General features: G+C 40.4%; 1 protein-coding gene across 5 annotated transcripts in view; it reads right to left on the reverse strand.

Annotated features, from left to right (window-relative positions):
• The window catches only part of OFD1 (OFD1 centriole and centriolar satellite protein), a 49,669-nt gene that overhangs the window by 10,171 nt on the left and 23,361 nt on the right, over window positions 1-16,137 (reverse strand). For all 5 annotated transcript variants that reach the window (XM_084788487.1, XM_084788490.1, XM_084788489.1 and 2 more), the window contains 9 exons: window positions 15,342-15,448; window positions 12,658-12,777; window positions 11,187-11,260; window positions 9,368-9,459; window positions 7,884-8,073; window positions 6,599-6,729; window positions 5,457-5,568; window positions 1,492-2,103; window positions 820-1,039 (listed from right to left, as the gene is read on the reverse strand). In XM_084788487.1, the coding sequence (XP_084644613.1) occupies window positions 820-1,039; window positions 1,492-2,103; window positions 5,457-5,568; window positions 6,599-6,729; window positions 7,884-8,073; window positions 9,368-9,459; window positions 11,187-11,260; window positions 12,658-12,777; window positions 15,342-15,448 (1,658 nt within the window). The remainder of the gene's footprint in view (window positions 1-819; window positions 1,040-1,491; window positions 2,104-5,456; window positions 5,569-6,598; window positions 6,730-7,883; window positions 8,074-9,367; window positions 9,460-11,186; window positions 11,261-12,657; window positions 12,778-15,341; window positions 15,449-16,137) is intronic.

Genomic DNA, 16,137 nt, shown 5'->3' on the forward strand with positions numbered 1-16,137 from the left:
AGTGAGTCCAGGACAGCCAAGGTTACACAGAGAAATCCTGTCTCAAAAATAAACACAAATAGCAGTTTTCAAGTATGAACAGGTAGTATTCATAAACACTAGGTGCCCAACTGGAGCCCACAAGTAGGGATTCAGAATCTCCTGTTGTGGTCCTTCCTGTAAATCACAGCTCAGGCTACCCACTGGCCTAGTCCACTTCTTCCTACTTTTGACAGTCAAACCCTAGAGTGCACCATTACCTCAGAATTTGTTTCAATGATCACAAACTGAAACTGTTTATATTTAAATGCCAAAGAGTTTTTAGTGGTATTGTTGTTGTTGTTTTGGCTCTTTGTATGCTTGTTTTCAAGACAGGTTTTCTCTGTGTAGCCCTGGCTGTCCTGGAACTTGCTTTATAGACCAGGCTGGCTTTGAATTCCAAGATCCATCTGCCTCTGCCTCCTGAGCATTGAGATTAAAGGTGTCTGCCACCACTCCTGGCCCTCAAAGCATATTTTTAAATGACATTTTGATGCATGGTATTTCTCTAGCTTTCAAAATGAGCCAAATTTGGCCTGACAAAGTTTATATACATTTGCCTATCTTTATGAACCAAATCCATTCACAGACCCACAAAGATGTTTATGTAAACAATTACCACACTCTCCTTCATAATTCAAATGATTTTCAAAGCTCACAAGCAATTTTACAACCCAACTATAAATTCTAGACTGCTACATGATCTTTAACATTGCCTTTAAAAGGTCAAAGGAGTAAAGGTCAAACAAAACAGCAGGTCAGTAGCATGATTCAACAGAAGCTGATGAGAAAATAACTTACCAGGCATTTTGCTCTGGAGGGCTGGTGAAAGAATGACCAGAGAAGCTGTGCCTAGATGGAACAGGTGATGGCTGGGCTGTTGTTCTCTCAGGACAAGGACTAGAGGAAGCAGCATGTGACTTAACTGCTCTGTCAAGACAAGGGCTGGAGGAAGCAGCATGTGACCCAGCTGTTCTGTCAAGACAAGGACTGGAGGAAGCAATGTGTAATCTACCCAGACCTATGAGGTAGAAGGAATCAGGGTAAGGATATTACAAACTACATGGAGAAGATGTCAAAGTGGTTTTTAAAAGCACTATTAATTTGAAAATAAATCCTATGCCATCCTTGCAAATAGCCAAGCATGATGTATGAGATCCACACACGCAATGATTCAAGCACCAAAACCAAACTGTAGAAGTAACACAGAACATAGAAAACGAATCAGCAGCACAACAAAGGCCATGTTGCTCCCTCAACACTTCTGTGTGCTAAGGAAACTCTGGACCTTAACACCCTGTGTGCTGCTGACTTCCACAATGGCCCTGGGACATGGGAAGGCTACCACTGTTGGCCAGGGGATGGTAGGGTAAGAACAGCCATCACTGCTAGAACAGGATCCCACAGGTTAACTACTGAGTATTCTGCCCAAGTCTAACGCATCTATGTCATAACCTCTGGACAGTGGCTTACCTTCCAGATACATTTCATTATCAAGACTTCTTCTCGATTTTGGATGGGGTGTAGAGGAGAGGCGTGTAGAGGAGGAGGTCCTGCGTGGCCGTGAAACCACACTGCCTCTGATCACTTTGGACACATCACTCCTTTCTCCCTTCGGCATGTCCATAGGAGGCTGCTCAGAGACAGCTCTGTCCTCTGCAGAAGCATGTCTGTCCATGGAAGTAGAAGCTATGCTTCTGTGAACTCCTGGCGAGTACACAGATGAAGGGCTCTTCGCTGGTTGAAGACTCAGAAAAGGATTCCGAGTAACTCTTCGACGGTAATTTCTGAACGCCTTTTCTAAGCGTTCAGCCTCTTGCTCTAGTGCTCTTACTTTGGCTTTAGTACTACTGGCTACAAACTCAAGGTCAGAGTCTGGGGAACTACCCTCTGTTGCTGCATTTGCATAAGGTGGGACCCCTGATGGAAAAGCACCTGCTATAATCTTGTTCTGCTCAAGGGGCACATTCAGGAAATTCCCACTTGTATCTCTATTATGGGGTGCCATCTTGCCACTCACTAGGTCACTCAGGGAATGAAGAGTCAGAGACTGCTTTGGATTTCGGAACACTTCATTTTCTAGGGCTGCAGGTCACAAAGAGAAAATTTGAGAAGTGAGGAGAAAAGGATGTGAATAAACTTAAATTACACTTAAGAATAATTTTTAAAGTAGTAAGAACAAACTGACACATTAAACAGTTTCTGAAGCCATAATAATAATCATTAATATTTACTGAAAGCTAACTTCATGTATCAAGCCTTTATAAAAATGATAAATTTCACAATCTGTTACATATGAGCCTGAAATACCTATGCCTGAAAGTGAAAATATATAATTTACTGGGTACAAAGCCCAGCCACATCTGAACTGTAGCAAATGCATTTAATAAATCTTTTTTTTTTATCCCTACCAACATGAACATTCACACATTTGACTGTAATATAGTGTCCCTGCCAAGCCATAGTATAAGATAATCTGGCCAGGAGAGAGAGAGGGTAAGGGAGAGGAAATGGGGTCTTCCTAGGGTGGGGGCCACATGATCAATTCCTAGAGCTGATGAAATTTCCTAACATAAATCTAGTGCCTATTCGGCCTCTTACCCTGCAACAGCTCCTTATGATGCTACAAAGACCAGTGTATGATGGGCTATGCTCATACATCTGGAGGACTGCAAGCTTCACTGAACTACTTTCACACTACAAGACTACTATAATTTCAGTGGCGACTGTCTAACAAACAACTGCTAGCAGAAAACAAGGAACTAACTCAAAGAGTTCAGAAATGAGTAAAGCATTAGAATGGTATGAAGGCGTCCAAGCAGGAACTGAGGAAGACTCAAATCAAGGAAGGATGAGAAACAAGCTGAACTGGTAACAAATACACACTGGGCCCAGAAGGAACTGAAGAACAAAGTATTTTAGCTTTTCTACTCTTTCCCTGAAGCAAAAGGGAGAGAGACATCCACAGTGAAGACAGTAAGGAATGACTAGCAGTAACTAGTGCCTGAGTGGCTTCCATATACCAGGTCATGCCATTCAATATTTGCTCACTGTGGCCCAGTAGGCTTCATTATCTTCATCATAAATGAGGAACCTGAAGAAGTTCTAAAGTGTCATGCCCAAGATCAAACAACTTCAACTAAAAGCCAAAACAAACACAGGTCTCGAATTCTGAAAGCAATGTTCTTTTCAACCAGCTAGCCTGCTTCTCTTATACATAGGTCTCCTAAGGACTATGTAGCTTTATGGGAAATCCTGTTAGCCTTATCATGGACACACACACACACACACACACACACACACACACACACACACACACACACACACACCCCAAAACAAATAGAAAAAAAAGACAAATTGGAGAACATCTATGTTACCTCCACACTTGTTCTGTTTAGGGTATCTATGGAGGTGAGTAGTTAATATTCTTACAATAGGAAGTTTCGTTTCTAGTATGATTTGTGTTTCTACAGCATCTCCCTAATACAACTACCTCTGAGTGGTTAATAGATTACAATTATTATACTTCCACAACTGCCTAAAACGTTACACACACATACACACAAGTTAAATTCGTCTCTTAGAGCCAGGAAGATGGCTCAGTGGGTAAAGTGATTGCTGTACAAGCCTGATAGCCTGAGTTTGATCCTTGGAACCCACACAAAAAAGACCTGGATACCTTCTGGTGCAATAGTGGCAAGACTATCCATGGGTGTGAACAACTGTCCTCTTAATTGTATTTAAGGCCTTCTCCACTGGATGGAGTTCAAGTCTGCTACCGTAAACATGGACAAAACCCATGGGTAGGGGGCTGACGAAATGGCTCATCAGTTAAGAACACTGGCTGCTCTTTCAGAGGACCCAAGTTCAGTTCTGAACACTCACAACTTTTTATAACTCTAATCCTAGGCTATTCAATGTTCTCTTGTATCCTCCAACAAGCACCAGGTATGTACACGGTACACACACACACACACACACACACACACACACACACACACACACACACATGAAATGGTCCTACACATAAAAAATAAAAATAATAAATCTTCAAAAAGCAAACATCAAGCCAGGCAGTGGTGGTGCACATCTTTAATCCCAGCACTCAGAAGGCAGAGACAGGCGGATCTCTGTGAGTTCGAGGCCAACCTGGTCCACAGAGTGATTCCAGAACAGGCAGGGGTACACACAGAGAAACCTTGTCTCGAAAAATTAAAAACAACAAAAAACCAAACATCAAGAAAATCCATGAGTAGCTGGTATGGTGGCACACACCTTTAACGCCAGCACACAAGAGGCATAGTGAGTTCCAGTACAGCCAGGGCTATATAGAGGGACCCTGTCTCAAACAAAACAAACAAACAAACAAGAAAACCAAAAAAACATGGGTAGAGAAATCTTAGGTCCAAGGGGAAATCTTTTGATGTTGTTTGGCTAAATGGTTATGTTGTCAAACTGCCGCTTAAATATAAACATAAGGTTGTTCTGCTCCCAACCATGGTTAAGAGAAGTTTCTTACTACAGTGCAGAATGCTTAATGCAGAGACTCATAAATGTTCCAAGTGCCAAGAGTGAATGCTGATAGGTGGGACATCTCTACCAACCCCTCTCCCAGAAGCTCAGGGAAGCATCAAGGAAGAGGGTGTGAAAAGAATGTAAGACCTAACAGATGGGGACAAGTGCTGTAAAATGCTACCTTCTAGACATGACATAGCTGTTGTATACATAAACTCAGGCTATCTGCACAAGAACAAGCCAGTTAAAAATTCCAGCACTAGGAGTTGGGGGTAGAGCACTCATAGCTGAGGAGCAATGAGCAGTTAACACATGCTGGGAGAAGACTGTCACTTGTTTTTGGGTGGTGGCATTGACAGATTGCCTATACCCCAAGCAATGACCTCATAACCATGTACATATGGGCAACACTAAATGGACTCAGTGGGTTATATGAGAAATAAAGAGGATTGAAGCTGAAAAAAGATAGAATGATGGGAGAAAGACGCTGGAAAGAGGGTGTAGGATAAATATGACCAAGATGTACTGTATACATCTATGAAATACTCATAAAACTAAGAAGAAAGCTGGATGTAGTGGCAAACACCTGCACTCCTATGGCAAGATGGAGGTAGGAATAGCAGGATGATGGGCAGCAGTTCACAGGTTAGCTACCTGGGGTAGGCAGTACAGACACTAAAACTAACTTACTGCCTAAGCAAGGTAAAAGCAGAGAACCAATTCCTGAAAAGTCCTGTGACCTCCACAGTGTTCTGGTGTTCTATGTCTGTCTGTCTGTCTGTCCCTCTGTCTGCCTCCCGCCCCCTGCTCTCGCGTGCGTGCTCCCCCCCCGACCCCCCCCCTCTCTCTCTCTCTCTCACACACACACACACACACACACACACACACATGAATAAAACAGTTTCTTTTTGAAAGTCTCCAACCTGTCTGAGTTTGTTTTAGCTGTGACTTTAAATCAGCAACCTGGATAGTTAGCCTTTTAACAGAAGCATCATATTCTAGTATCTGTGCCTTTAGCTGTGTAGAATGTTCAATCTGAAAAAGATTCAAAGAAAAAGAAATAAACACAATTACAGCTTGCTTCAAAAGGAAATTTTCTTTTATTGTGCTTATATTCTTTCTTTGTTTTTTGAGACAGTGTCTCACTTTATAGCCCTCCCTGGCCTAGAACTCACTCTGTAGACCAGCTGGCCTCGAACTCATAGAGATCCACCTGCCTCTGCCTCCCAAGTGTTAGGTTTAAAGGCATGCGTGCCACCCCCCCCCCACACACACACACTGTGCTTATATTCTTTGTTTTGCCAATTCTGAGATGTTTTGCACCAAACAATCAATAGGATGACTTCTATTAAAACAACACTCAAACAAGTTTTTCACCAAGCAAGTTTTCGTCTTTTGAAACAGGATTAGCCTATGAAGCCCTGGCTATCCTAGGCTTACAGAGCTCATAGCTCACTTCTGTCTCCTGAGAGCTGGGATTAAATGTGTGTACCACCTCCCACTCCTCCCTTTTCCTTTTTAGTCTAAAAAACAGCTCTTCTACTGCTTACAGGCAGAAATTACAGACACAATGGATGTGTGTTAGCCACAAAGCAGATATCAAGACACTCATGATAGGAATTTCCAGGCCCTCTGAGTTTAGGTCTACATGAATTTGCTTTCCATTCAGTCCTATTACTATTAGGAATATAAAGTCACCAAGAAGAGACTTGAAACCCTATGAGCATATACAGGGTGAGGAAATCCCCCTCAGAAACAGTCATAGGGAAGGGGAGTAAGGGGAAAATGGGAGGGAGGGAAGAATGGGAGGATACAAGAGATGGGATAACCATTGAGATGTAATAAGAATAAATTAATAAATTAAAAATAAATAAATAAATAAGGAATATAAAGTCAGACTCGCCAGAGCATTTTCCCCATGAGAAAGTCCCTTTGCAATGCTGAGAGGGAGGGATTATTTGTATTCAGCTAAATCTGATTTTCCCTGGCATGTCATGGATAAGTTTCTATAACTACTACAAAGTAGCCTGGCATAACCGCCACCCGACTCAGGAACAATACTCACCTCACTCTGCAGCTGTCTCTGTAGAGCTTGCCTATGAGTTTCAAACTCCTTCTGCTTCAGTGTTATAGCAGTTTCTGCTTTTTGTAATTCTTTCTGAAAAACCAAAAGCTCAGGAGGTGGCTGAGTTATGCCTAGGAAGGTTTAAAGGAAAAGAAAAAATTCCTAGTCATTATCAACCTTAATTTTGCCTCCTTTTTCAAAAAGTACCTAGAGAGGTTTAAAATAGTTTCCTTTCTTTGAACTCATGTGATTAATATTCTACTAATTCTATTCAATAACCTAAGAACAATCCTGATTCCCAAACTTCCAAACAAAATAATTTAATGTAGTGAATATTATTTCATTCTTCTGAGAGCTCTCTAAGTTAAAGATTTCTTTCACATTCCTAAATTAACCCAATAGCCTATCTCTTTCATCTACCACATGCAGAAGGTATTTTAAGAGCTCCCCAGTTGTCACCTGTCAGTGTCCATTCCTCGTTTCATCTCATCTGAACAGCAGCCCATGGCAGTCAGGCTTCAGAAATAAAGCTGATAGTGCTCTCTATTTGGGTCACCCAAAAGCCCCGTTAGTAAAGTATCCCTAATGTAGGCTAACCATAAAGGATAGTGCAGTAGAAAGAGGACTGCAATGTTAGTGCTCCCTTAGCACTAGGGGCTTGAGATGGAGAAATTTCTAAAGGTGCACTGAGTAGGCAGAGGCACAGAGCACTGGTGGGAGGTCCCCAGCAGGGACCATGAGCTCTCTTGGGCTGAAGGACACAGTAGTCAGACAGCCCAGACTGTTATACCTGGAAGCCAAGGCTATAATTATAATTTCAACCTCCTCTCCCTACCTTCCTGAGTGCTCTGGCTCAACTGAGGCAACAGTCAGAGAGCATGAACCCTGAAGCCACCCACAGAGGCAGTTATTTAACAAATATTACTTACAATGAAACTCCTTTTTTATACTAATTTATTCAGATTACAACTAAATTGCTATCCCATCACTTATATCCTCCTGTTCCTCCCTCCCTCCTGCTTTCACCCTTTCCCCTCCCCTAGGTCTATGACAGAGGGGGACCTCCTCCCCCACTATATGGTCATAGGCCTCATCTTGGTAGCCTGCTTATTCTTTCTACAATGAAACTCCTAATTATGCAATAGCAAACAAAAAAGAAGCCTCTTCAATGTAAGGATCTTAAAAGACTCTCCCAGTGTAAGCCTCCCTTACAGATAGGAAGTAGTTCTATAATCCCAACCTAATGTAAATTACAGAAACATGCAGATCAGAAAAAAAGACATACGGTCTAGGAGACGTAAGTTTTCATTCCTATTCTCTTCCAGTTGCTGTTTAAGTAATTTATTTTGTGCCTGAAGCTCCACTTTCTCTTCTTTGAGTAGTGAGTAATCATTCATCTCTTTCACCTTTTCATTCAGAAAATGGTTTTGTTTTGACACTGTCAAAAACTGGGCTTTGACAGACTCTAGCTCCAGCTAAAATTGAAAAAGGAAAACTTATAACTGAATAACTTTTACAGCATTGCAGAAGTAAAGGCTGGAAGACTGTCTGAACTGAGCATTATAAATGAATGACAGTGACTACCAGACAGAGGTCAGGTCCTCTGCAACAAGATCCCTCCCCCACTGGTGATAGGCCAGGGGAAGCTCGGAGTCTGTATCAACAGACATCTGTTCTAGTAAGTGGGGGAAGGATGTATGGTGAATGTAATTTGGAGTCAATTCCCAAATGTCACCAATACAACTGCACAAGGTAACAAGACATTTTAAAAACACAAACAGATAAAAGATAAAAACAAGCTCTACTGCTGTAAGGTGCTTTCCTTTCTTAGTCTACTATGTCCCATATCTGGATCTGAAAGCCTACATAGACATGATAGCTGCAAAAGCAAATTTCACCTATAGAATCTACTTCAGTTTATTTTAAATGGGTCTCACTTAGCCCTGGCTGGCCCAGAACTCAGAGATCTGTCTGCCTCCCAAATGCTAGGATTAAAGGTACACAGTACTACACCCAGCTACAATCTCCTTTAACTACCCAAATTTCTAGTTCTGTCCACTACATGACAAGCATACCACTGAAGAAAGTACAGACCTAGTGGCATATACAAACGTTATTTTGCTTTGTCTAAAAGATCTAAGAGAATAGTATAAGGATAGAAAATTTTACTTGCTACCAATGGACTAGAAGAGGCTAAGATAGAAGCTATTATATGCTGGCCACGTGTTTGTGGGTACTTCACCCAACTTCCTCAACAACCATGCTTTGTTAGAAATCTCTCCAAGATGCAGCCACAAAACTTGCCTAAAGGCACATAAGCAGTAAGGGAGGGAGACACAATTTGAGCAGGAACCCTTAAATATAATCTCTTTTTCTATGTGCCTTTACTTGAAATTAGAATCTACTGGATTAACTTCAGCTATCATCTTCTTAGTTATGAATAATCAGTCCAAGCACACCAAAAAGATGGCAGAAGGGGCTGGAGAGTTCAGTGTTAAGAACACTGACTATTCTTTAGGGTTTGATTCCCAGCACCTACATAGCAGCTAAAAACCCTCTGTAACTCCAGTTCCAGGGGATCTTAAACCCTCTCCTGCCCTCCACAGGCACTGTGCACGTTATACACAGATGTACATATAGGCAAAACTCCCATACACATAAAGTAAAAACAAATAAATCTCAAAACACCCTATGTTCTCTATAAATAAACATACAGCATTAACCATAACATGTCATTAAGGAAACTTAAGAAATAGGTTTAATGATTACCTCAACTTCTTTCGTATGCTTTAGAGATTTACTGAGTTCTTCCTTTTTTGAATTAAGATCTGTGAGCTCTTCCTGCAAATAAATATTTTTTTCTGGGGAAAAAAGAAGAACCAATTTAATAGTGATTTCCTACTGAACACAATAGACATTTAATAGTTTATGGCTGCTCTGTGAGACCTACTCACCATTATCTCATAGTTTAAAGCAACAAGTATATCAGGCAAACAAGAAATAAGTTCCATTACACAACAAGTGATGCCAAGTTACAAGTGTCATGTATGTGGTGAAATTCCTCCTATAAGCTAACCAGTTACTCCATCTAGGCAGGGCATGAGACCTTAATGCTAAGAGTACCTACTTCCCTTAAAAGCAAAGATCTGTTTTCCTTCTGCAGTTTTTCCTTCCTATAACACAAGTCTATGCAGATATATAACATAGAAGAAAATTCTGTTGCTAAATCTACATACATGACAGCACTAAACTATGAGATGCACCTGCTTCTATAAGACAGGAGCAAAAGGAGCTACACAGTTGGTATCTAGTCAATAATAAGTGGCTCCAATTTACTTCAAAAAATGTTTGAAATTTCCAAAGTTAATGTTCTTCTCACAATTTCCTACTAATATATTGAAATGTAAAATATCTGAAAATTGAAAACTTAACCAACATTCATAGTCTCAGGTCAATGTAAATTTAAAAGTTTAGGAAGTATAAACACATGTAAGAAAAAAAGAACTATGAAACCTGATCACAGAGAAAGTAAAAATTAAGCCAGCCGTAGTGGCGCACGCCTTTAATCCCAGCACTCGGGAGGCAGAGGCAGGTGGATCACTGTGAGTTGGAGGCCAGCCTGGTCTACAAAGTGAGCCTAGGACAGCCAAGGCTACACAAAGAGACCCTGTCTCAAAAAACTGAAAGGAAAGAAAAGGAAAAAAAAGAGAGAAAGTAAAATTTCTATAATGAGGCTGGAAAGACAGCTCAGTAGTTAAGAGCACTGGTTGTTCTTTCAGAGGACCTGGGCTCAATTGCCAGCACCCACACGGCAGCTCACAATCTGTAACTCTAGCTCTGAGGATCCTCCAACAAGCTTTACTGGCTTCCAGAGTCACTGGAAGCCCATACACATAAGATAAAAATAAGTGTCTTTAAAAAAAGAAATGAAGAGGAGACCTGATAGGCTGTGATCTTATAGTGGGAGACAAGGTCCCCTTCTGTCACAGACCTAGGGGAGTGGAATAGGGCCAAAGAGGCAGGGAAGGGGGAACGGGAAGATACACAAGTGAGGGGATAACAATCAGGATGTAATCTGAGTAAATTACTTAAATAAAAAAATGAACTAGTCAAATGAACTAATGGGTAAACACATCTGCTGCTAAGTCTGACAAGCCAATTTCAATGCTAGGGACTCAATGGTGGAAGGAAAAAAAGAAGTCCCATAAGTCCTCTGACCTCCACATGCACACTATATAACGCATACACACCCTCTCTCTGACAAACATATATAAAATATCTTTTGTAAAAAGTGAATGCTGTATTCAAGACTATACAACAGAAGCCAGGCAGTGGTCGTTCACGTCTTTAATCCCAGCACTTCAGAGGCAAAGACAGGCGGATGTCTAAGTCCGAGGACAGCCTGGTCTACCAAGTTGAGTTCCAGGACAGCCAGGGCTACACAGAGAAACCTTGTCTTGAAAACCAAAAACAAACAAACAAACACACAAACAAACAAAAAACCAAAAGAATATGCAACAGATACAACTTAGGAGGTTACTAATAACCTATAGCAGCAGAACTGAAATAAGCCAGTCACCCACATCACCTTTATTCTTCCTTTCCTCTTCCAGAAGTTTATTTGTTCTAGCAATGTAGTCATCCTTTAGTTCCAGTTGGTACCTGAGAATCAGAATGATTAAATGAGGTCCTGGCCATCTCCCTAGGAAGACCACTAACCCTGAAGAGCTTATCTGTGGCCCTGCATACGTGAGGGCGCCAACATGGCTGAGGAGAAATACTAAAGTTTCAGTTCTAAGGCCAAGCAACTGAATTCTAAACATCAAAAGTCTGCTAAAACTCTACCTCCATCCTGTAAATGTAGCCCCAAGATGCAAATCACACAAAATGAAGGGTGTTATCATGGAGTTACTAAAAACAACTACTTTTCCATTGGTCTCAATTGGTACAGAGAACATAAAGAAAAGAAAAGCTTACCTAGCACACAACAGTCTGTGTCCTCAGAGATGGCAAAGTCACTTGTCATCTGTCTGCACTATCTCCCCAGCCCCAACCAGGATAAAAACTTTTTTAGGGTTTATGTACAATTGAGAGCCTACTGGTATTATATTCATATCAGAAATAGCAAAAGGGATGGTTCCATGGAGTTTTATTTATTTTCTAAGACAAACACTCCTGTAATGAATATCCTCCACCCCTACCTTTGCCAAATACTATACTAAAGTATTTAGTATTTGCCAAAGACAAATACTAAAGGTTATTAGGTAGAGCACATACAATTGCCACTGAGAAAAGTTACCATACAATTATCCTTGCTCTGGGATTCTATTCACTGGCACATAAAATTCAGACTAGAAAAGCTAAATAAAGTACTTGGGAATGATGGCACACCTGTGCTATCACTGAATTTCAGAGCCTGGAGCAGGAGAATCAAGAATTTTGGGTCAATCTGAGCTACATAGCAAGAAGTAGGAGGGAAGGCGGGTGGGCCAAAGTAACCATAGTTCTCATATTTTCATTTCCTTATATCATCTTTTGCTTCATATAGTTGACTTTAGTTCCTTTCTTTTGATTCTTGCTTTACAGAGTCTTTAGAGGCCAAACCACATACTCATGATCAGATTCTACCTTAAACAATTTATAAATAGTTATTGACATTCATCTCAGTGGCAGCATGAGAAAGATGACTAAAGTGAATAGAATTCCAATTTTACAGTTGATCAGTTACACAAGCTAAGCAAGTTACGTAGTGCCCTAAAGTTAAAGGAAATAATTAATACAATCTAATCTGTACTTACGTATGTAAAGTTAAAGGAACTCACAAGCCCTCACAGCCAGAGGAGCTATAAATAAACGCAGTTGATGTAATTCTTACACTGTATGCTTTAAAAACTATCTTAACTCAAATATTCATCAAAAAGGTTTGATTTGTCATAGAAAATAGTTTTGTTCAAACACAATTTTGTCATATAAATATTAGTCTTATGTACTTCATCAATTCTGGTTATATTTTAACTAACTTAATTCAAACATATTAGTCCTTAAAAACCACCAATTACTTTAGAAGTTCAGTTTTCAGTTTCTGATCATAGGTCTCTTCAATATTCTTTAGATTCTGTTCCTGTCTCCGAAGTGCCTCGGCCTCACTTTTATTTTTTTCTTCTTGGAGCTTCTGGGTCCTGAAATTAACCAAAATATAAAATAAAAAAATTTATATATATATACACACATACACATACACACACACACACACACACACACACACACACACACACACACACACACAAAGTACAGTATCTGATTAACGGATCTGAAGAAAAATGTTTGTAGGAAAACAGACTGTACTAAGAGGAAACAAAAGAGAAAGTCTCCCTATATCTTACAACAGACCTAGTTACAGTATCAAATGAGGGAGGGAGTGGGATAGGGGCATCTGGCTTAAAGAATTGGAAAGGAGTCAACACCAGAGTAGGTTCTTACAGGAGATGATTAACATTTAAAAACTTGCTAGGAGGGCAGTTTTTGGCACTTGCCACCAAGCTTGAGTTTGATCCCCAGGATCCACATCGAAGGAGAAAACTGACTTTCACAAGTTGTCCTCTAACTCCACGTGTGCACTGCTGTGGCAGGCATGCACCCAGCAAATATATTAACTTTAAAATGAAACACACACACACACAAACAAAACAAAACTGGTTATATGGTGATCACTGGCCAATGCCTATAACTCCAGTACTAGACAGGCGGGAAGTTCAAGGCCGGCCTGATCTACACAGTGAGTTTCAGGTCAGCCAGGGTTAAAAACAAAATAAAACCTTGTCACAAAAAACAAAACAAAAACAACAAGCTGGCCATGGTAGCACACACCTTTAATCCAGCACTCCAGAGGCAGAAACAGGTGGATCATGTGAGTTCAAGGCCAGGCTGGTCTACAAAGTGAGTCTAGGACAGCTAAGGCTACGCAGAGAAACCCTGTCTTAAACAAACAAACAAAAAACCCACAACAACAAACCCACCTGGCTATAGATGGTAAATGGCCATAATCAATTCATGGTGAAGCATGATGTTACAAAAGCACAGTCAAAAGTTACCTTACACAAAAAACTGGGGTTTTTTTCTATAATACTGTTTACAACTGTTGGATCTAATTCACTAGCCCATCGATACTAAAGGTTGAAGATCTGCTTTCAACATTTAATAATCATTGATTAAATACTGAGAAGTGGGGAGGAAGGAAGGGAATTTAGAAGGGAGGGAGGGGTCATGTACTTGCTATATATTTATCCAACAAGGTCTTCCTAGTAAGTATTAGCACTCTGTACTTCCCAGGTGCTGCAGACAGCAAGCCATTCTGCTGTCTAGCTCACTAGTCCAAGTAAAAGTTCCAGGTGTGGGCAGCAGCACCCTCTGCTGGCTAACCTGGAAAGGCATGGAGCAGCAAATATACTTAATTTACCTGAATGCTTAGGAGGGGAGAACAGAAGTAGAGGTAAAAAAGTTAAGGAGAGAAGAAATCAAATGAACTGAGCCCACAGAAGTGAGAAAACAACAGCAATGAAGATGGTGACAATTTATTTAAAACACTAAGACTTCAAGAGTGCCTATGAGTGCTAACAGCAGCTTCTAATTGGGAAAAAAGGGTTATACACACACACTATATACATGTGGTGAGCTTGCTAGCAATTCCAGATAAGAACTGAAGGATGGAGCATTCTGAGCACTTAGAAAACATTAAGTAGCACCCTCATCCCCCATCACAAGAAATGGTTCCATACAAGACAAGACAAATTAGAATGGATTTCCTTACTGGAGTACAAAGTAGCTAAATGGAACAGGCTAGGATGCCTGGAGTTCAGCTAAATATATGAAACTATCAGGTCTGATAACTACCATAGCTGCAAAGCACATGATCTATTAAAGCATTAGGAGTACTTCCAAGTTGTCTAGGCTCAAGGCAGTCTGACAGAATTATTTCAGCATGGTTTCTGATAATGTAAAGGAAAACCCAAGCTCCCCTCCCCACAAGCTGTACCTTCTAAATCAGCTGATATCACTTTAATAGCCGATAATTCTCCTTGGAAATTTTGTTTTATATTGTTTTTAGGTTGAGTATTAATAGTTCCATCCATGACAAGTCAAGTTGGACTATTCTATTTCCTTTTTTTAGTACGGAGCAGATAACTGTAGCAGATCTGAACAACTGATTCACATATACAGCTTGACCTATAACTTACCATGTAGCTTGAGATAGTCTCAAACTCAGGGAAATCATCCTGCCTCAACCTTCCAAAGTGCTGGGATTACAGACATATACTACCAAGCCCAGGCTTTTATTTGGCTGGGAAGCAAATAAATAAAATGCTTGTTCAGCAGCAAATAAAGTGCTTGCCATGACTTGAGTTTAAATCCCCAGCACCCATATAAAAACCAGGCATGGCATGGGAGAGGACAGAAGCACACGAATACCCAAAGCCTGCTGTCCAACCAGTCTAGTAAATCACTGAGCTTCAATCCAACCACTGTAATATGTGAAAAACAATATGATAGTGAGTGATAAAGGAGACCATATTGACCTCTGACCATCAAAGCCACACATAGGTGAGTGCACCTGCATATACCCTTGCAAACACACACACACACACACACACACACACACACACACACACACACACACACACATTTTAGAAAAGGCTGGAAATTTTAGACATACTTTTCACATCCAAAAAGAACATGTATTACTTACAACTCAAAAGTTTCCATTCGTTCCTTCAGCTCTGCTTCTCTACGTCTGAGCAAGTCTATATCATTTAGTAGAATCTGTCTTTGAGCATAAATTTCTTTTGTTTCAATCTGCATAGAAAAGCATTTCTTTTTAGCAAGCAAGCAAAGTTAAATAAAACACTGGAACTCAGACATTGCTTCCTAAATTCTAGAAGACAAGGAAAGTTACAGATATTTAGGGTAACAATTCCTCCTTGAAAAGATTTCAATGAAGACTTGTTTTTTTTTTAAGTTATAGTGTAGTTGCACAAAAATGTACTTCCTTGGACACACAAAAAATCAGCCCTTCAATGAATGCTGTCATGGTTAGGAATATAGACATCCCAAGACTAGCTCTTAAGCTTCCCTCATATTTCCTTACTCAAAAATTTGATAACTTCAGCAAGAAAAACTTTAAACATGCATATTCAGTAATGAAATTCCAAAAGAAGAGAATATCCATGGCGATTGATGGTACCTAAATGTTTCACTTTATGGATCATTCTGACTCACAGCCAGTTAGCAGGCTCAGGTTAAACTCCCAAGTGAATGGGTCATCCCATCACTGAACAAAACACCAGGAGCAGAAAAGTTCCTCATCTTTAAAGATCTCACAATTTGGTTGAGGGAGAGAGAAACAATCACACGGGATGTAATGATTTCATAACTGAAGTATATCAAGAACACATCCAGAAAAACACCTGAACAAGTCACTCAGTGAGTTGGGGAAGAAGTCACTGATGTGACATCAAGCTAGGTCTTTGAAGACCAGCACAATC

This window comes from Acomys minous (genome assembly GCF_964271855.1).
Source record: "Acomys minous genome assembly, chromosome: 7".
NCBI classification, from domain to species: domain Eukaryota; kingdom Metazoa; phylum Chordata; class Mammalia; order Rodentia; family Muridae; genus Acomys; species Acomys minous.